The following is a 20,786-nucleotide window of genomic DNA, read 5'->3' on the forward strand; positions in this document are numbered from 1 at the left end:
TGCTAAAAGTTTGCAGAGTGGCATAGCCAACAGCACAATGATAAAACCATTTAATAGTAAAAGTGCAACTAAAGCTCAGTTTCTAAAAGCAGTCGCAAAGAACGTTGTTTTTTTTTGGGGGGGGGGGAGAACCTGACATCCGAGAGCACTAAGAATAAAAAAAGATGTTGAAACAGGCAGCGTTACTAGGTGCTTCTGATAAAAGAGTCTTGGATTTCTTGTGAAATGAGTTCTTCCTTTTTGCCCTTTCAGAACTTGTCAAGCAACTTTGTTGGGCCCCAACTGATTAATCAACTGACCCTTATGTTGGTTAATCTGATTAAAGCAATTACAGATGTGCTGCGGAAAAGCTGTTGTTGTTGTTGTTGTTGTTGTTTAGTCGTTTAGTCGTGTCCGACTCTTCATGACCCCATGGACCAGAGCACGCCAGGCACTCCTGTCTTGCACTGCCTCTCGCAGTTTGGTCAAACTCATGTTGGTGGCTTCGAGAACACTGTCCAACCATCTTGTCCTCTGTCATCCCCTTAATCTTTCCCAACATCAGGGTCTTTTCCAGGGGGTATTCTCTTCTCATGAGGTGGCCAAAGTGTTGGAGCCTCAGCTTCAGGATCTGTCCTTCCAGTGAGCACTCAGGGCTGATTTCCTTCAGAATGGACAGGTTTGATCTTCTTGCAGTCCACGGGACTCTCAAGAGTCTCCTCCAGCACCATAATTCAAAAGCATCAATTCTTTGGCGATCAGCCTTCTTTATGGTCCAGCTCTCACTTCCATACATCACTACTGGGAAAACCAGTAGTGGAAAAGCTAGACCTTGGATATTTTGTGGTCGTTTGTCCTTTGGTAGGTGTCTTGCCTCTTTGCTAGGCTGGAAATGGTTTACATTTTATCCACACAACAACGCTTTGAGGTAGGTTAGTCTGAGAGGCAGTGAGTGAGCTTCATGTCCAAGTGGGGGATTTGAACCCCAGTCTCCCAGGTCCTAGTCTGACACTCTAACCCAGGCACCCCCAAACTTCAGCCCTCTAGATGTTTTGGACTACAATTCCCATCATCCCCGACCACTGGTCCTGTTAGCTAGGGATCATGGGAGTTGTAGGCCAAAACATCTGGAGGGCCGCAGTTTGGGGATGCCTGCTGTAAACATTACACCACGTTGTCTCTCCTACTAACCAGCTGGAATGGAAATAGTTATTGCTGATCTTCCGGCAGAGTGAATGAAGAGGTCCTACAGTCCCATCTCCCTCCCTCCCTCCCTCCCTTCCTTATCTAGTCGGAGGAAATGACTTTTTAGCTGTGTTGATTTATAATTTTATAAACAGTGCTAAAGTTTGGGAAGGTGATATTTCAAGATGCCCCCGCTCCCAGAAAAATAACCAGGCCTGTCTTTAGTAAATGGGGACAGCAGGTTTTCTCGAACATGCCTTGAGGATTGCTGCTTTTCACAGGTATTCAGATTCCAACTTCATGCATCCGATGTTATTCTCTGCCCTGCAGGTGTTTTGCTAGACATCCAGCAACATTTCGGAGTCAAGGACAGTGGAGCCGGCTTGCTGCAGACAGGTAAGAGAACCGTCGAGCGTGTTTTCCCTCCTCTTCTGTGCAGCTTCTTAATCCAAGGTCACAGTGCCCTTGCGAGTGAGCGCTGGCTTGGTTTTAAATCGCAGCTGGCTGGCAAACGCCTGTTTTTACATCCTTGCGCCCTGCTTTGGCTCAGCTCAGCTGCTCCTTGGCCTTCAGCATCCAAGCAAAGCAGAGCAAGGCAAGTGATGGGTTGGGGAATGACATGATGGTAGCATCTTTTTTCCCCCTTTTGCAAAGCATCTCAGTATCCCAGGTAAAGCAGACAACATCTCCTGTTTTGTGTAGCTTTGGGGAGCTGAACTGAGCCTAAGGCAATGCTGAGCCTTTGGAAACAGATGACGGTCATAATAATCGCCATCAGTTTATTACCATAAGCAGATCATCCTGATGGCTTTTCAGTGGTGGCTTCCCGTTGCTGGCACCACCATTACATATCTTCAGGTGCCAGGCAAAATCATTCCGTTTTAACCAGGTCTTTGGCTTTTAACTACCTGTGGCATATTAGAACGGGTGGGATGCTTTAAGGCATTTTCCCCTAGTTTTAATGCATGTGGGTGTTGTGGGGTTTTTTGTAAGCCGCTTTGAGTTGCCACAGCAAAAAAAACAACAACGAGGTGGCTAATAAATTTAATAAATGAATGACTCCATCTTGGGTTCCCCGACATTGTTGGACTGCAACCCCAATAATCCCCAACCCGTTTATAAAATTAGGGGTGGGTGCTTTGAGAGGGTTTCAGAGCATTTAGCCCATCACAGGAGGGTTCTAAGAGGGGTCGCGAAACAAGACAGTTTTGATGCTGTGCAACAGGCATAGGCAAACTCGGCCCTCCAGATGTTTTGGGACTACAACTCCCATCATCCCTAGCTAACAGGATCAGTGGTCAGGGATGACGGGAGTTGTAGTCCCAAAACATCTAGAGGGCTGAGTTTTCCTATGCCTGCTGTGAAGTTTCCATTTGTATGCTTTATAAATAAAAATAGCTTGCTGCACAAGTCCCCAATGGCACATGCCTCAATGTGGCGACGCAACCTTATCAATACGTGAGTCTTCCTTCCAAAATGTGCTTTGGTAGAATCTATTTTGCCATGATGGCTGCAAACGTGTACTGAACCGCCTGTTAATTTTATTCCAACGGCAAAGATGTGCTCCACACCTCAGTTGTTCTTTGTTTCTTTATTGCTCGTCATGTTTGCGTGCCGTTGTTTTTGAAAACTCAGTGACACACCTCATCCCCCCCATGTGTTTTTTCAATCTTGGGTTCCCAGACATTGTTGGACTGCAACCCATCGCCCCAAGCCAGTTTATTAAATTATGCATGGAGAAAGTGGATGGAGTCATCATCCCCTCTCTCGTAATACTAGAACTTGTGGACATCCAAGGAAAGTGAATGTTGGAAGATTCAGGACAGATAAAAGAAAGCTCTTCATGCAGTGCATAGATGAACTGTGGAACCTGCCGCTGCAGGAGGGAATAATGGCCAGCAGTGGGACGCAAGAAATCCTTGGCAAACGCCAATTCCTGACTGCAGGGGCAGCCAGAAAGGCATTTGGCACTGACACCTGTGAGTTACATTTTAGGGTTGCAGTTCTCTGATTCAGGTGCCTGCAAAAAAGGACTCTTCAAGGAACCATTGGAAGCTGGCCACAAGTCTCCCCCCAAACCCGCTCCCCACGCAACTTGCTAACACAAGCTACATTCCTTAAATCTCATAAGGAGATTATCATCTCGCTCCTTCCAGGAGAAACATTGCTAAAGGACTCACGGTGCAGTCTGATGACAAATACCTGCATTAAAATTTGCATATTCTTATCGGCATGTCTTGATGACTCTGGGAAATTAACAAGGCCGGGCCCGGCTGAGGTGCCACCAGCACTGCACTTTTAGCAGCTGCCCTGTAAGTAAAGGTTTTTCTTTGGAAGCTTAGAAGCAGTCCAAAAGAGGTATTGTAGAGCTGGAGAAGGTTCTGAAAAGGGCAACCGGAAAGATCAAGGAGATGGAGTGATTCCCTTACAAAGAAAATCTGCAGCATTTGGGAATTTTGAGTTTAGAGAAAAGGCAAGAGATGACACAGTAGAAGCTTACAAAATTATGCATGACGTGAAGAGAGCAGACTGAAAGAAATTCTTCTCCCTCTCTCCTGACACTAGAACACGTAGACCTCCAATGAAGCTGAATGTTGGAAGGTTCAGGAGAGATAAAAGAAAGTCCTTCTTCACACAGTGCCCAGTTAAACTATGGAACTCAAGTCCACATGAGGCACTGATAGCCACCAACTGGGAGGGTTTCCAAAGAGGATTGGGCCAATTTATGAAGGATAAGGCTGTCAATGGCCACTAGCCGTGATCGCTATGCTCTGCCTCCATGGTTGGAGGCTATAATGCTTCTGAATACCAGCTTGCTGGAAACTGCAGGAGGGTAGAGTGTGCTCTAGTGCTTGGGTCCTGCTTGGAGGCTTTCTGCAGGAATGCGGTTGGTCTCTGTGATAGCAGGGTGCTGCCCTGGATGGGCTATTGGCCTGATCCAGCAAGCTCTGCTTATGTTCTTATGTTTGGTGTAGCCAGGGATTATGGGAGTCATCGTCCAGCAACATCTGGAGATCCATGATGGAAGAACACTGCTCTACAGTACCCTAAATCTTAAATACAGGACAAATTAAAAAAAAGAAAAGTAATGTAGTAGTAGCAGCAGTTCCAACCAGGACGGTGTTGGGAGCCAGTCAGAGCTGAGCTGAGGGACAGAAGGAGGAGTTCAGAATGCCAAGCCCAAGCCCTGAGATTCTAGATCAACCATTGCCAACTGCAGATGTGCCCCACTGGGTGGAGCTGTTGGGAGTTGTAGTCCAACATCTGGAGGTGTCTTGGCTGCTCTAGCTCAGGTAGAATCTCTGCACCATTTTGTTTTTTCTTCTGGGGTTTAGAGAGTTTGGTTCCAGTTGAGTGGTAAGCTTGTCCTCCCCTAAACACTTGCAAAACACAGGCCTCTTTCTCTCCTGCTACCTCGCATCGGGGAGAAGAAAAAGGAGCCTCATTGGCTGCCCTATTCTCGTGCGTCCCACATGCAAGGGATTTTCGCAGGTGGGTTAGACGACCCACCTGCCAGTCACGGCACATCGCGAAGGTGCCGCGTGATCAACCGGTCTGTTGTCCCGCCCAACTTCCAAAGTAGATCTGGAGCCAAACGGGTTCCCCACCCCGGCTGCAAAGCAATCTGAATCTTCTGCCAGCCAATCCTGGCTCGCAAAACACGTGGCCAGATGGTGCTCTTTTGTAAAGGCTGCACTTGGTGAAGCTGCTGCACGTGGCACATATTGCAGACAGACGGCCTTGGCTTTTTCCAAGCCCAGCTAGAAAGAAGCCGCATCTCTTGGTTGCATCCAACCTTATTAACTCATTCTGCTCCTTGTTGTACGGTGGGTATTATTCATATAAAGCCAAACCATGTCTCGCCAAACCATGGTTTTCACTAAATGGAGTCTGGATCCCAAACCACAATGCAGTAAAAATGTGCACATGAATCATTGATTTGTGCATCCTCACCCCCATATCCTGAGTATCCCAGGATACAATCCCCAGTAGGGTGCAGCAATGTCCCCAAACCAGAGCTTCTTGGTTTGGATGTAACACTAAACCTTGGTTTGCACCAATTTGTGGCTTTTGGTATATTTTGCTGTCTGAGCAAAAGCAACCATTAGACTTAACACATTATGGCATAAACTAGGATAGGCTAAAGTTGGCCACTGTGAGAACAGGATGCTAGACTACATGGGCCATTGGCTTCATCCAGCAGGCTCATTTTATGTTGTCGTTGGTGACTCTGAAGAGAGAGAGGTTTGCATAAACCCAAGAGCCCCGATGGGGCCGAATGCAGAAACGCAAGGCCCAGCGATGAGCAAGGACTGTAAACCAAGGCTGGTTATTTTAGCATTCCTTGAGCGACTTCCCTCTGCAAGTGCACTCCCCCCCCTCCACCTTCTTGAATTCCAATATAATTTGACAAATGTCTCTCTGGCTCTTAAAGAATGAGGATCGGCAGAGGCTACTGCCAGCCTCACTTTGCTGTTTGTCTTCAGATGCTTTCAGGGATTTGAATTAACCTTGGCACAGGAAAGAAGTAAAAGGCAGGCATGGTTTTCAGCTCTGCGCCTGCATTTTAACCAATACTCACACATTCCCTGCGTGGAGCGGAGAATGGTGACCTTTCAGCTCCTGCCCACTTTGCTGTGCCGGTGCATGTTCAAATGTGCATTTTGGGGGGGAAAGGTCTGGATTTTTACACGAGAGCGACATCAAAGCAACAATGCTTCCCCAAGCCAGTGGTGTGGTTTTTTGATCTGGTTTTAGGAAGCTGGTGGTGTGGCTTGGTTCCCCTTTCCATTGGAATAACCCATGGTTCAATTTCTCTGGCTTGCCCAGAAGCCACAGGGCAGACCATTCTACCTCTGTGCTGAGAAACCACAGCCCATCTCCCATGCCTTTTCGGGGTTAGGGAGCACCACTGCCCAACCAGGTTGACTGCTGGCACCTTTCTTTGTCAGCAGCGCCAGCTCTACTATTAGGCAGAGTAAGGCACCTGCCTCGGGCGGCAGATGCAAAGAATGGCGGCAGTACTGGATCTACATTTGGGGGGCCCTGAAGCTTGAACTGTTATGGGGGCCCCTTCACAACCAACAACGAGGTCTGGGTAACCACTGTTACCTTCTTCAGTGGGTTACAAGTAGGTAGCCGTGTTGGTCTGACATGGTCGAAACAATTTTTTTTAAAAAATTCCTTCCAGTAGCACCTTAGAGACCAACTAAGTTTGTCATAGGTATGAGCTTTCATGTGCATCTGAAGAAGTGTGCATGCAGAATTCTAGCCCCAGAATGGCTAGAAGGCAACAAATTTCTCTGCCCCATAGATTTCTAAATATACGCTACTAGGGGTTGACTGAATCCTCTCTATGAAAGGATAGAAAGGAGCAAATCAAACATAGCATAAACAAGGCAAAATATAAAAACATAACCAAGCAAGGGAAAGAATGGTATATAAACAGTTCAAGGTAATTGCTCGCCTCCTCTGCAAATTTGTCTTCATTCTCCATTTCCATCTATAGTTCTGTTTTCAGCTGCGGTCGAGGCTGGGGCTTAGAAATGTGAGCATGATTATGGCTTCTAAGAATTTGAAGTTGAAGGTTTTGGGCCTTTGAATAGCTATTCCTGCAGAGTTTTGCAACGAAGGAAGAGGTGTGTTGGGATGGTAGAAGCTCAAACTAGGGCCAAAGGCAACAGGGACCCCAGGGGCCTGACTCCCTAAGCCACCAGCAAGGAGTCTTTGGCTTGAGGGCCTTTTTCAGCCCACCAGGCCCCTCTCCAAAAGGGCCCACCAGGCAATTTCTAGCAAACCCCACCCACCTGCCAAACGTGTGACATCATTTGATGGTTTCCTGCCCCTGCACTTTTTTGCCAGTACAATGCCACCTCTCCATGTGGCCAGAAAAGGCACTGCAGCTTTCAGACCCAGCGGCTCAGGTGACCTGAGGAGCCAATAAGATCCCTCCTGGCCCTATATAACTGCGGACTCTAGCCTAGTTCTGCAGTTCAAGCCGATGGCTGCAGGCTTCCGGGACCCGCTCAACTGCCTCCTTGCCAGAGGCATTGTCTTCATTGTTTGATGGGGCCCATTGCGACACCCTCAAAGAAAAACAGCATTGGTGTCCCCGAAACTGCCTCGGTCCTAGGAGTTGGCGTGTATCCTCCTTGCCATGAGGGAGAGACATGGAAGCCCATATTACAGTGGTACCTCTACTTACGGATGCAATCTGTTCCGGGGTGCCGTTTGCACCCCGAAAAGTCCATAAGTAGAGTGCCGTTTCTGCACGTGACACGATAGAGCATTCCTGCGCACGCGCTAAGCGGGAAGTAAACACTTCCGGGTTTGCCGCGTTCATAACCTGAAGCAAACGCAACGTGAAGCAAATGCAACTCAAGGTATAGCTGTACTGTTAAATGGGGTGTGTGTGTGCCCAATGGGTGTGTGTGTGTGTCTTAACATGGGGGGGGTGCCCAATGCAAGCCCTTCACATGTGATTCTCAAGTATCCGAATTATTCATCTGCCTTATCTGTACTATGCAGGCCTGTGTTGCTGGCTAAAGATATTAATTTGCATGCTTCTTGCTTGTTCCTAGAAGGTAATTAGCGGACTTAGTTCTTCTTTTATTTTATTTTAAGACCTTGAGAGCCCCAGGTTGCTGAATGCAGGAATTTTTGTTGTTGCCGCATGAACTTTCATGGGGGGAATAGAAGAATCGGCGAACAGCATAATCTCATGTGTGGCACGACATGGCTTAAACGCTGCTGCAGCACACAGCCAATTCTACCTACTTAACTTGACTGGGAAAACTGGGGCATCTCTCCTTCTGATGCCCAACTTGGGTTCAGCCAAATGGAAACTACTGAGAAATAAAAGGCATTGGGATGCTCTGAGTAACCCAGGGCAGTGAGAATTAGACAAATTAATGGAGGATAGTGACTACCAGCTGTTTTTGGACTACAAAACCCATCACCCCCAGCTAGCAGGACCAGCGACCAGGCATGATGGGATTTGTAGTCCAAAAACAGCTGGAGACTGAAGTTCGGGAAACTGTGCCCCAAGCAGAGAGTCTCTTCCCTTTGATCCCTTTTAAATTGAAAGTGCTTGGGTTGGAAGCGGAGAGCAGTGTAGCATGATGGTTAGAGTCTTGGGCCAGGACCTGGGAGGCCAAGGTTCAAATCCCTGCTTGGTAGCCTTGGGCCACTCACAGGCTGTGTACACACAACATTTTGTCCTAGAGTCAGTGGAGACAGAGTACTTATTTTTTTTCTATGTACACCACACACAACCTAGATCGGTTGCATATCTTCTGACCCTGAAAAGCTCTTTTTGGGAAACTGGTTTCATTCTGAAAACAAAAGTTTATTGTAGATCTATTTTTGCATTACCCTGCCCTGCAAGCAGGACCTGAGCATAAGGCCTCTTCCCTCCTGAGTTTTCCAGCAACTGATATTCAGAAACATTGCTGCCTCTGACAGGGAATGCAAATTTTGCCCGGTTTCCACATTTTTGCAAGCGCTCTCCCCTAGCACAATGCATTTCACAAGTTATTTCCGCAAATACATCCATTTTCATTTGGCCAGGGAACTGCAGCCCTAACCTCTGAGAATCACACACTTCCAATGATGGTTGTGTCTTGTTATTTTCCCAGGAAGTGTGAATTTTAAGCAAGTAAACCAAACTGAACCAAATTTCTCCCGCGTCTCTGGTTGTGAGGGGGGGATATCTTGAAATCCAAAGCCCATTTCAGGGCTTTCGGTTTGCCTCAGTTAATCTCCTTATTCTGACATTGCGGAGAAACTTTCAAACACCACAACACGTTTAATGATATTAAACTCCTCCAACACCCAGGTTTTGTATTTAAAAATAAATCAAGTTTGTGCGTCCTGCTCATCCCCTGTGTTGGTTTTGTTTTGTTTTATTTCTTCAAATCAAGAAAATCAGCGGCACCTCACATTTCCTGACAGAGAGCCAAGTTGTCGGTTGAATGGCTTCTCCCAAGTCGGAATAACTGAGCCGGGCACTCATGGGTAGCAGTGCGTGAAGGAAGCTATGAGCCCGGAGAGGATGAACTGCTTTTCCCCTCTTCACATAATTGTGTGTGTGTGTGTGAGAGAGAGGAGAGAATCCAACCACATACCAAAAAAGAACTGGAACATATTTGAGACAAAACAACGGCCCACCTGTATCAGGGTGGGTCAGGCAACTGAAGGCAGAAATAGATACTGAGCGGCCCATCCTGTCTAGTTAATTCAGCCTTTCCTCTGGTTTTTTTTTAAAGCACAATTACCCTGTTTCTCATATTTTAAGACATACCCATAAAATAAGCCATAGCAGGATTTTTAAGCATTCAAGGAATATAAGCCATACCCCGAAAATAAGACATAGTGATAGGCGCAGCAGCAATGCCGGCCGCGGCAGGAGGAGGAGGAAAAAAATAAAGACATCCCTTGAAAATAAGCCATAGTGTGTTTTTTTGAGGAAAAAATAAATATAAGACGTGTCTTATAATATGAGAAACACGGTATAGCGAAACAAATGCATTTTTTCCGGGGTGTGTGTGTGAGTTGTAGTTCCAAAATATCACCCCAAATCCACCTCTCTTGGGAGGAAACTTTAATGGAAAGGGCTATGCTCTGTTTCTTTTTTCGCCTCTTGTTTCCCCACCACCACCAAAAGCAACGTTTTAATGAAATTGTAGATCCACAGAATGCAAGGTAGAATGAAACACGGAATGCAACGCAGAAGCGCTATCTGCCATAAATGCTCAGCAACCGTGTCATGCAGAAATTGACATTAGTCATTCAGCGGCATTGCGAAAAGCTAATTTCTGTTCTTTTGCTGAAAAAACATGTTTATCTCCTTTTTTAAAAAAAAAATCTTTTCTTTTTTAAAATAGATTTTTAATTTTATTAGTTTTCAAAGAAACCGGATAGAAGCTCGTATGCTCTGTTTCTTCGTGTTTACCTCCCCCTTTCAGCCAGCTGTTTTCCATCTGCCAGAAAGCGCTCAGCGGGGTCTGCCGACTGGGACTTGGTAGCTTAACCAGCGCCATTTTAAATAGTTCTGGTGTGGCTCACCTCTGAAAGTGGTCCTTTCCTGCTCCTCCTTCCTGGTCTACAAAATGGCCGCCCAAACCAAGACCACCCTTCACGCCATGCATTTGAAGTGCTGTGATGCTGCTTTGAACAGTCAAGGCTTCCCCCACCCCCCAACACACAATCCTGCGAAATGTAGTTTGTTTAAGGTGCTGAGATTTGTTAGGAGAGCTCTATTCCCCTCCCAGAGCTGGAAGTCTCAAAGCACCCCGTGAAGAGGGATTGATTGTTGAACCATTCCGGAAACTGTAGCTCCCTTGGGGGACTGGAGGTTCCCCATATGCTCGCGGTGTTTCCTCCGTAAGCACCTATGTTTTCCCAGTTAGCAACTTCAATGGGGGTAGGCCTCTGGGGGCTGCTGGGGGGGCTGTACCCTGGCAGGATCCCCCTCTGGTGCCTGCCCCAAGCATCCTTTAAGATCAGACACCAAACTCCCCACTCCATCAGGCTCCAGGTGGCCAACATCTTGGTTTTCCATGACACCATGATAGATGGTTCAACTTCTAGGGCAGGCATGCCCAACAGGTAGATCGTGATCTACCAGTAGATCACTGGACGTCTGTGGTAGATCACCGGTAGATCAGTGGCTCCCCCCCAAAGAAGCTAAAAAACTTTGGCTCCCCTAAAAAAAGCTCAACATCTTTGCCCTGCACCTCTAAAATGACCTGAACCACCAGAAACAGGGCTTTCCTTCCTAAAAGAAAGCTCAATGTCATTTCCTCTTCCCTAAAGAAGCTCAACAACTTTTACGTGAACCCCCCAAAACAGGACTTTCCTTCCATAAAAAAACCCAACAACTTTGATCTGAACCCAAAAAAGGGGGGAGATCACTGCCAGTTTTTAACTCTGTGAGTTGATCGCAGTCTCTTGGAAGTTGGCCACCCCTGTTCTAGGGCATTGTGGAAATGGCCACTGTCTGGAGCCTTCAAGCAAAGACCTCCAGAAACCACATGGTGTTCCACCAGAAACCACATGGGGTTCCACCAGATCCCACTTGGCTGAGGTCCCTTTCAACCCTGCCTTGTGGGAGCGCCAGGTCCAAGGCCTGCCCACCCCTTCAGGTGGGCTTTCTTACCTACTTCTGTCCCCTGCATCCTGCATCTATTCCTTCCTCTACATCAGAGGGTTCTTCAGATGTTGTCGGGCAGGCCTGCAACCCCAGTATCCCCTGAACCAACATGGCCAATGGCCAGGGACGGCAGGAGTTATCCTTCAACCACACCAGCGTGGCTACAGGTTCCCCCTCGCTGGGTTTTGGCCCAGTGTCTTGCCTGTCGACTAGCCTTGGTGTGGGCTCACCTGCATTCAGTTGCGCTGGAGGGTAAGCTAGGTGGACAAAGATCTGTTGCCAGAGCTCGGAAGCCCCATCCATCACATGGAATTGATTTGTGCCTAACGAGACTCGCTGGCAAGCAATCAGTCTGATAGGCTAAGAGTCGTTTTCTGGATTTGTTTACAAGTCAATCAGTGTTTGGATGTCGCACGTAATTCGAGGCTCCTGCAAATGTATAGCTGTGACAGGCTTGGCCTCGTTATTGTGCCATCTGAGCTCCCTCATCTCTTTGTTCTTGCCAATGAATTTATTCCTTTGTCCGCCTCCATGCATCTCTCCCCTCTCCGGTCGTGTTTCACATCAGCACCAGTCTTCTAATTGTTGGCTTTTAAATGTAACTTGCTAATACAAGGAGGGGAAAATGGAAAATATTAGCAAGGCGCATTGCACAACGCAGGGTGACATCTGCTTTTAGCCAACAAATTATTTGTAATGGGAGAAAATGTATGCAGATCTGAATGCTGCTCAGATCTCACATTTCCTGATGGGTTGCTGTTTCCTGATGAGCAAGTTAGTTTGCTGTTCATTTTTATTCGAATTATTAACAGCATCTCCAACATCTCAGAGTAATAATTAAGTGTGTGCATGGAAGATTGTGTCCTGTCGTGCATTTAATAACACTCCCAACTTCCATCGCAAAAAACCCCCAAGACAGTGGTTTTGTGACGCTAAATGGTGCAATCCTGCACTCCCTTACTTTGGGAGTAAGCCAAAGTCTGTGCAGATCAGTGAGACTTATTTCTTAGTGCGCATCTATAGGATCCCACTAAAGGTTTACCAGTTCATCTCATTGATTAGCAGCACAGTCCTATGAGTCCTATGCGTGCTTACTTGAAAGTCATTTCCACTGTGTTTGATAGGACTGTAAGCATGTTTGAGATTTCCTTTCCAAATTATTATTTTTATTATTTTTCCAAATTATTACAAATCAAATCAATTTAATTTAATACAATTTCTTAAAATCAGCTTTCCCGCTCCTGTTCCAAACATGACCACCATCATTTTCTTGCATAGCCTCATCATTTCTTATTTAGAGTCCAGCTGACACCCTTCACTTGCCATTTAACCATTCTTCCAGCTGGCCGCTTTTTCCACCTTACAAACAGCACCTCCGTTACATCTTATAAATAAATAATCCATTTCATGTGTGTAGTCCTTCATATACATCCAGACCTGGTGTGCTAGAACATGGTTCAGTTCTTTGCAGTGTTTATCTGGATGGTACAAGGCCACACTCCACTCCTTCTGCTGTTTACCGACTAGCGTCCGAGCTGCAGCCATAAATAACTCACAGAATGCATATCCAAACTCCCCATTAAAATCCCGCTCTGGAGTTCTTCCCCGGCACACAGTTAACAGGAAGATATTTTCTCAAATTCAGCCTCTTTACCATATCTGTGGCAGGTGACGCTGTGGGTTAAACCAGAGCCTAGGGCTTCCTGATCAGGTCAGCAGTTCGAATCCCCACGACGGGGAGAGCTCCTGTTGCTCGGTCCCAGCTCCTGCCAACCTAGCAGTTCGAAAGCATGTCAAAGTGCAAGTAGATAAATAGGTACTGCTCCAAGCAGGAAGGTAAATGGTGTTTCTGTGTGCTGCTGTGGTTCACCAGAAGCGGCTTTGTCATGCTGGCCACATGACCTGGAGGCTGTATACTGGCTCCATCGGCCAATAACACGAGGTGAGCGCCGCAACCCCAGAGTCAGTCATTACTGGACCTAATGGTCAGGGGTCCCTTTACCTTTTTTCCACATCTGTTTAGCAGCAGATCATTCTCTCCCCCCCCCCAACTGCATTTCTCCAACAGCAGTCCAGGAATAATGTTAAATAAAGTCCATTCATCCTCAGTCAAGGGCATATGGTAAAACCTTGTTAAATTCCTTGTTGAGCTTCGAAAAAGAGGGGAGAGGCTTTTGATTTAACAGAGTAACATAGCGGCTGCACATGTCTCTTTCATTATGCAGGGGAGGACAAGGGGGGGAAGAGACCATTTGAAAACCATGAGAAAGCACAAAGCACCTTGTTCTCCCCCTTCTTTTCCCGGCTATTGTAAGGATTCTCAAGCTTCAAAGAAAACATTCAAATACCTTCAAAGCGCCAAGCCCAGTCCTTTCAGCAGCTGACTGATTGCAGCCCATTGCATATGTTGATCCAGGAGTGCCTCTTGATTAATGCCAATTGTCCAAATTATGGAGGAACCAGCCATAAATCATGCCAGAGCTGCAGGCTCTTCCATGGCAGGGACACACTCCCAGGTCGCATCCGCTCTGCCTTTCAACTTGGCAGACACAGGCTTGAGCAGCACATCAGGATGCAGTGAGCTCCCCAGACCCCCACTGGGGAGTATTGCCAGGATTTGTGCTTCATAAATCCTGGCTTTCCTCTGCCTGGACCTCCTCTCAGCCCACGGAGGGGCTACGGGGAGCGACCGCCATTGACTCGTGACATGACCAGAAACCCATGTTTGAGATTTCAATCTAGTTCACATTCTGATGGACAAAAGAACTGCTGGTAAATTGCGGAGCACAACTAACTTACTTTTAACACAAGTATGTGTAACAAATTGCAAATAACGACTAGGGATCGGGGATAAATTTAATTTGGTTTGTCAAGTTTGCACTTTCTGAAACAGTATGAGAACCAAAACACAGCTGCACTTTCTGAAACAGTATGAGAACCAAAACACAGCTGTCCTTTGACATTCACGCTCATCCGAATTTTGCAATGCAGTTCTCCAACCAGCACTTATAAAAATGCATGCATTAGGTAAAAGTGTGCCTAAAAATGAATAAATCTATTAAAAAGTATAGAAAGATGCATGCTCTTTGGAGAAGTAGCTGGCAAGAAAATGTCTACATTAGTTAAAAATGCATATAAAAACGTGTCTATTGGGAGAAATTCGCCATAAAATGTGGAATAATTTTCGTGAGGATTTTTCAAGAGAAGTTGTTGGATTGTTGTTGTTTTTTTACAAATTGCTGCAGGAATGTGGGGAATTGGGGAAACTTGAAAGTGACAGGTCCCTCCATCTCTAGTGGCAACTTAGCAATGCCTATGTAGCACAGCCTAGCGGCTAGAGCATCTTCTTTGCAAGCAGACGGTACCAGTTTCAGCCTCTGATATCTCTGGATAGGGCTCGAAATGCCTGTTGCCTGAAACTCTGGAGACCAATGGTCTGACCTTGTAGGAGGCGGCTTCCTATATCCCATGGGAACAGGTTTTCTAATATAATTGAGGCTGCTCTGCATAAGTGAGCAAAATGGGCTCCTCCTTCCTTTGCAGGCTGTTGGATTTTCTCATATGCAAGGTAATGCAGATTTAATAAGGGCCATGAAATTAATTGGCTAAGATGCCTTTAATTCGGTGATGACTCCTATTTGGTTGCAAGCTTATGTCGGTTATCTGGGATAGCCACTCTCCCTTCCTGCAGTTTACAGCAACTGGTATTCAGAAGTACAGGTGAAACTCGGAAAATTAGAATATCATCGAAAAGTGCATTTATTTCAGTAACGCAACTTAAAAGGTGAAACCAATATATGAGATAGATGCATGACATGCAAAGCAAGATATGTCAAGCCTTTATTTGTTGTAATTGTAATTATTTGTCGTTAGGCGGGTCAATTATAAATGGAATGTAATTAATGAAATGTAATAGCGATGTTTATTTTTTGTATTATTGTAACTATTTGTTTTATTACTGTGGAATTTCCAAAAGAAAGCATTTGTAAAAATTAAAAGAAAAATAAAAAATAATAAGTTGCATTACTGAAATAAATGCACTTTTCGATGATATTCTAATTTTCCGAGTTTCACCTGTATATTGCCTCTGGCAGTGGAGGCATAACATGGCCCCCAGGGTTAGCAGCAGACTTGAGGTTTGTAGATACAGTATACCCCCAAAAAATATTTGCAAAGAACACCCAAGATGCTGGGGAGACCCCCCCAAAAAAACAGTACAGCAGCCACACAAGCAACACTGACTGGAGTGGGGTGGGGAGCTGGGAGGAGGGAACGGAATGGAGCATTATGGAGCTGGGCACTGTTGGGTGGCCGGCTGAAACCCTGAGCAAGAACACTCCATACTGCAACACCCAGCTTAATTAACTTGCACTTTTGGATACCCTTTGTAGGAAGGGTTGGACAGCAAGGGAAATCTGAGGTGGGATAATGTCCAAACAACGCAACGTGTGTAACCCATTACACAACTTGCATAATGGACATTGAGACTGATCAAGTGGTTTTTGATGGAAGAAGAACCGCAGCAGAACAGAAACAAAGCTACAACATGCAATGAATATAGCCTAGGTCAGGAAGTGATGTCTTCTGACACCCCTCGCCATTGAGCAAATTATCTCACCCACATATCTAAATAAAACAGATCCCTTGGCAACTGTTGGCGCTGTCATAGTTTTATTCCTCTTTATCCAAATCCTCCTTGGTGAAAAGCATGCTGGAGTTGCTTTTAGAGCTCTCAGCCCAGTCTTTGGTCTGTACCTCCTGCCTGCGCTGATGGGAGTTGTGATCCCCAAAATACGGAGGGCATCAGGTTGGCAAAGGATGCTGTAGGTGAGGAATTGCAATTCACCCACGAGTAGGAGAGATGGCTGGTACTTGGCTTTGGGGCAGCATAAGTTAGCACCTGCTCAAGTTTGGGAAATGCTTCTTCTTCAACCCATCTCTTTGCTTCTGTCTCATCCTACAGTTTTCATCTGCAGCTTCATGGTAGCAGCCCCAATATTCGGCTACCTGGGTGACCGTTTCAACAGGAAAATTATTCTCAGCTGCGGCATTTTCTTCTGGTCGGCCATCACTTTTTCCAGCTCCTTCATCACCGAGCAGGTAAGATCATGTGCAGGGGGAAGCAGTGGGTGCTCTGCAGCCGATTCTGGGCTGTGTTGATCAACTAAGTATTGCAGCTTTGCTTCTAAGCTTCCATGTGGAAGAGAAAGGCAAAAGTATTTAATAATCGTATGCGGTGACATAGACAAATACCAGCAGAAACGTTTGTCAACTGAATTGGACGGACCTTCCCCTCCCACCGAAAAGGGAATATTTGCCCCAAAACAACCTCGCTTGCGGCCCCTTTGTCGCCTCCGTTTTGCCCTTTGAGCTCCAAGCTCGCCAGATGCAATTTGGGGTTTGGCGTGCCGGGCGCTGCTCTTGCCTAATTTTGGGAGGCTAAATATAGCATCCTCCGGCAACCTCCCAAGGCACACACCTGTTTCTGGACCCAGGAGTGGGAAGGGGTTGTTTGTGCCGGAGACGTTGCAGCTTTCCGTTGCCAGCGCTGTGACGCCACAGTCCTCCGCAGCTGGGAACAGAAATGCTCCTGTTTTGCAACCTGCTGTCGAAGAGGGCTAATTAATGTATTCCTGGCGAGATCAATCAAAGTCGTGCCGGGCCATTTCCCTCCAGAAGGAGGGAGCCAGCCAAGCATCCCACACTCCTCTCATCTTCTTGGTCCATCTGCATTCCTGGGATCACCCTCATCCTGTCACACCCAGATGGTGAACAGCCACCCACGTGATCTCACGGGGTGTGCTGTTTCTAATAATTGAATGCTGGTTGTCACCTCGCAGGGAGGAGGCAGATGTTGCAGGCCGGCCGGCCAGCCAGCCAGCCACGCAGGTCTGTTTCCCAGGACTGTTGACTGTTTACATCTCCAAAAGGGATTCCTGCCTCTGCCACGGGCTTTGCTTTGTGACCTCAGTCCCCCCTCCTCTCGCCCTCTCAGTTTTCCTTTCAGTAAAATGGGTCAGGTATCTGCTTCGGCAAGGCTTGTTTGGTTGCTAGTGCCCAGTGTAAAGGGCAACCTTCCTCTCAGTTTGCTGGCCAGGCGGTTCATTTTGAGCTTGTCCGCTTCACTTATGACAGTCGCCGGGCTTGTGGCCGGCAGGGCCTCACAGCCGCGGTCACTTCCAGGCGTGGCTGGGGGTGGCTCGGAGACAAAGAATCATAGAATCATAGAATCATAGAGTTGGAAGAGACCACAAGGGTCATCCAGTCCAACCCCCTGCCAAGCAGGAAACACCATCAAAGCATTCTTGACATATGCCTGTGAAGCCTCTGCTTAAAGACTTCCAAAGAAGGAGACTCCGCCACACTCCTTGGTAGCAAATTCCACTGCCGAACAGCTCTTACTGTCAGGAAGTTCTTCCTAATGTTTAGGTGGAATCTTCTTTCTTGTAGTTTGAATCCATTGCTCCGTGTCCACTTCTCTGGAGCAGCAGAAAACAATCTTTCTCCCTCCTCCATATGACATCCTCTCATATATTTGAACATGGCTCTCATATCACCCCTTAACTTTCTCTTCTCCGGGCTAAACATACCCAGCTCCCCAAGCCGTTCCTCATAAGGCATCATTTCCAGGCCTTTGACCATTTTGGTTGCCCTCCTCTGGACACGTTCCAGTTTGTCAAAGGACCCCACCTTTCCCCTCACACTTTCCCCTTGGTGGTTGGCTGTCATTCTGTAACTTCTCCTTTCCTGCTTTTTTTCCCTTTTCGAACCTCACGTCAGGAAGTGGTGTTTTGCCACATGTTGTAGGTTACCGCAAGCGTGCTATCTTGAGGTGAGATGTGTCTGTGACTGCCTCAACAACAAAACAAAACAAAACCCCAAAACTCTTCATTTCAAGTTTAGATACCTTGGGGATAAAAATACACATTTAATTATGTCGATGGGTGCATGTCTGGGCTCCTCAGCTGCCGACTGCGGTGTGACAAAAAGGCGAGTATTTCTAAAAGCCTTTGGAGCCACTGTCATACTTTGCTTGTCTAGTCACCTCAGAGTCACAAGGAGCGGGCTTTTTTTAATTGATGGGAAGCAAAATAGAATATCGGCCCTGCAGGGTGTGTCTACACTAGAGTTTTAAACTGGTTTCGGGTGCACAAGTGGGATCTGCAACAAAATGTTGCAGTGTGGCCTTTGGTGTGTGTGGCCTAGCGGAGTCCCAGGGGCCAGATTGAGAGGACTTGGAAGGCTGCATGCGAGGCTCCCCCATTGCTGTTCTAGCAGGTGTCGTATCATACAGAAATAGCCTGATGGAATCATAGAATCCTAGAGTTGGAAGAGACCCCCGAGGGTCATCTAGCCCAACCCCCTGCAAAGTAGGAATCTGGTGGAAAGAATATAGAAATGTAAGGTTTATTAGTCCTGGCAAACAAGGCCATTCTGAGTGCCAGCTCACATGCGGCTGTCATGGAGCCACAATAAGAAGGTCTAACACACTCACTGGAGAAGCAGCAGGAAGGAAGTAAAGCCTGAGAGAGAAAACCAACCTGCAGGTAGTTAAGAAGGAATCAGCAAGGGAATAAAAGGTTGCCTTTCTGCCTGCTGCCCACTGCTGGTTCAGGTAGCTTATTGCATGCCTTGTCGCTTTACTTCCAACACATCAGGGAGAGCTTGTTACCAGTTCTGTCATGACCGAATGGTAAAGCTCTCCATTTCCTGCACAGTTGAAGAGAGGGACCTGCTTTGTGGTGTTCCAGTGCTCGTGACAAAATACCGTTGTCCAAACAAATTCCCCCCTCCAGTTACCAGCTGCTACATCCCAGGTGGCACTGTGGGTTAAACCACAGAGTCTAGGGCTTGCTGATCAGAAGGTTGGCGGTTTGAATCCCTGCAACAGGGTGAGCTCCCGTTGCTCGGTCCCAGCTCCTGCCCACCTAGCAGTTCGAAAGCACGTCAAAGTGCAAGTAGATAAATAGGGACCGCTCCGGCGTGAAGGTAAACAGTGTTTCCGTGCACTGCTCTGGTTCGCCAGAAGCGGCTTTGTCATGCTGGCCACATGACCCAGAAGCTGTCTGCGGACAAACGCCGGCTCCCTCGGCCTATAGAGCGAGATGAGCGCCGCAACCCCAGAGTCGGACACGACTGGACCTGATGGTCAGGGGCCCCTTTACCTTTTACATGTTGCTTAACTTTAGCAACCAAAGGCCAGCTCTAGACCGTGTCCATTTCTCCTGCCTCCCACCAATTTCAAAAAGCCAAGAGGATGTTTCGTTCCTCAACGTGTTTCCTTGTGTACCTTTTAACCGACCTAATGGCCCTCCTACAGTATGTTATCAACACCTCAAAACGTAGCTTCCCTTCCTGCCTCCGTGAACAACCAGTTCAAGGGTTGGTTCTGCCCATCAGCTTCCTCTTTGTCAGAGCTGTCCTTGGAAAACTCATCAGGGAAGAACCCTGGAAACTATAGTTTGTCAAGGGTGCTGAGAGTTGCTAGGAGACCCCTGTTCTTCTCACAGAGCTACAGTTTCCTCCAGAAACTGCTTTAACAACAATCAATCGCTCTTCCCAAGCAACTTCATGGAATTGTCCGATTCTCTTGTTTTGCGGCCATCAGCGCACACAACTGCGTTTATTATTTCATTTCTATTATTCTGTGTTTTTCTCCTCTGCCACGGCAACGGTCTTCAGGAAGCATTGAATCCATTAATGGGAAAGCAATTAACAGGATATCTAACAGGGTCAGTTTGCAGCATCCTGTTCCTGTGTTGGCATGTTAAAATACAGACTTTGTTCTCCATCTCTCTCTCTCTCCCCCTCTCCCTTTTTATAACTTTGGCAGCTAGCAAAAGGCTTCCCGTATTTGGGAGGTGAGGTGCAGTGTGAGAATGGATAGCCGGCTTGGAAATTCCCGGAATAAGCTTAGTTATTGTGCCCTTTGCTGTCTCTTCGCTGCCATTTCATTCTCACAATGTGGATGGCCCAAGTGGTACCTGCAACAAATTGTTGCAGAGTGGAGGACTCCTGTTGAGGATGACAGCCAGCCAGCCGACCGCTTAGCTGCAGAAGTACTTAGGCCAGGAAGAGAAATAACATTGACCAGAGTGGCTGGGGCAACCTAGTCAGATGGGTGGGGTACAAACTACTACTACTACCACCACCTCCAAGGCAGACAGTGAGCTTTTTGGCTATCCATGGGTGTGATTTCAGGCCCCCCACATCCCCCAAACCCAAAGGGTACAACTGCCGCTCCTTTAGTCCCACGAAACCAGGTGTTCGTTTTTATTTTTAACCTGCGCTATTTTTATCCCACCGCTCCTACTTTCGAGGCAAGTTGCAAATCAATACAAGGCGAGTTTAGCATTCCGATTTGAAGGTGAAACCGGTGATCTATTATGCAGAGGGAGCAATAAAAAGCACGGCTAATTATACGGCAGGAACACATGCAGCCCGAAAGGGAAACCCATAATCAGCTGGC

The 20,786-nt window shown here is 47.0% G+C and overlaps 1 protein-coding gene across 4 annotated transcripts in view; it reads left to right on the forward strand.

Annotated features, from left to right (window-relative positions):
* The window catches only part of SPNS2 (SPNS lysolipid transporter 2, sphingosine-1-phosphate), a 100,780-nt gene that overhangs the window by 38,118 nt on the left and 41,876 nt on the right, over nucleotides 1–20,786 (forward strand). For all 4 annotated transcript variants that reach the window (XR_004693984.3, XR_004693985.3, XM_035139291.3 and 1 more), the window contains exons 2-3: nucleotides 1,495–1,560; nucleotides 16,281–16,417. Coding sequence is in view for 2 of the 4 variants with exons in the window: in XM_035139291.3 (XP_034995182.3) it covers nucleotides 1,495–1,560; nucleotides 16,281–16,417 (203 nt within the window). In the remaining 2 variants the exon portion in view is untranslated. The remainder of the gene's footprint in view (nucleotides 1–1,494; nucleotides 1,561–16,280; nucleotides 16,418–20,786) is intronic.

This window comes from Zootoca vivipara, chromosome 14 (genome assembly GCF_965207765.1).
Source record: "Zootoca vivipara chromosome 14, rZooViv2.hap1.1, whole genome shotgun sequence".
Taxonomy (NCBI): Eukaryota; Metazoa; Chordata; class Lepidosauria; order Squamata; family Lacertidae; genus Zootoca; species Zootoca vivipara.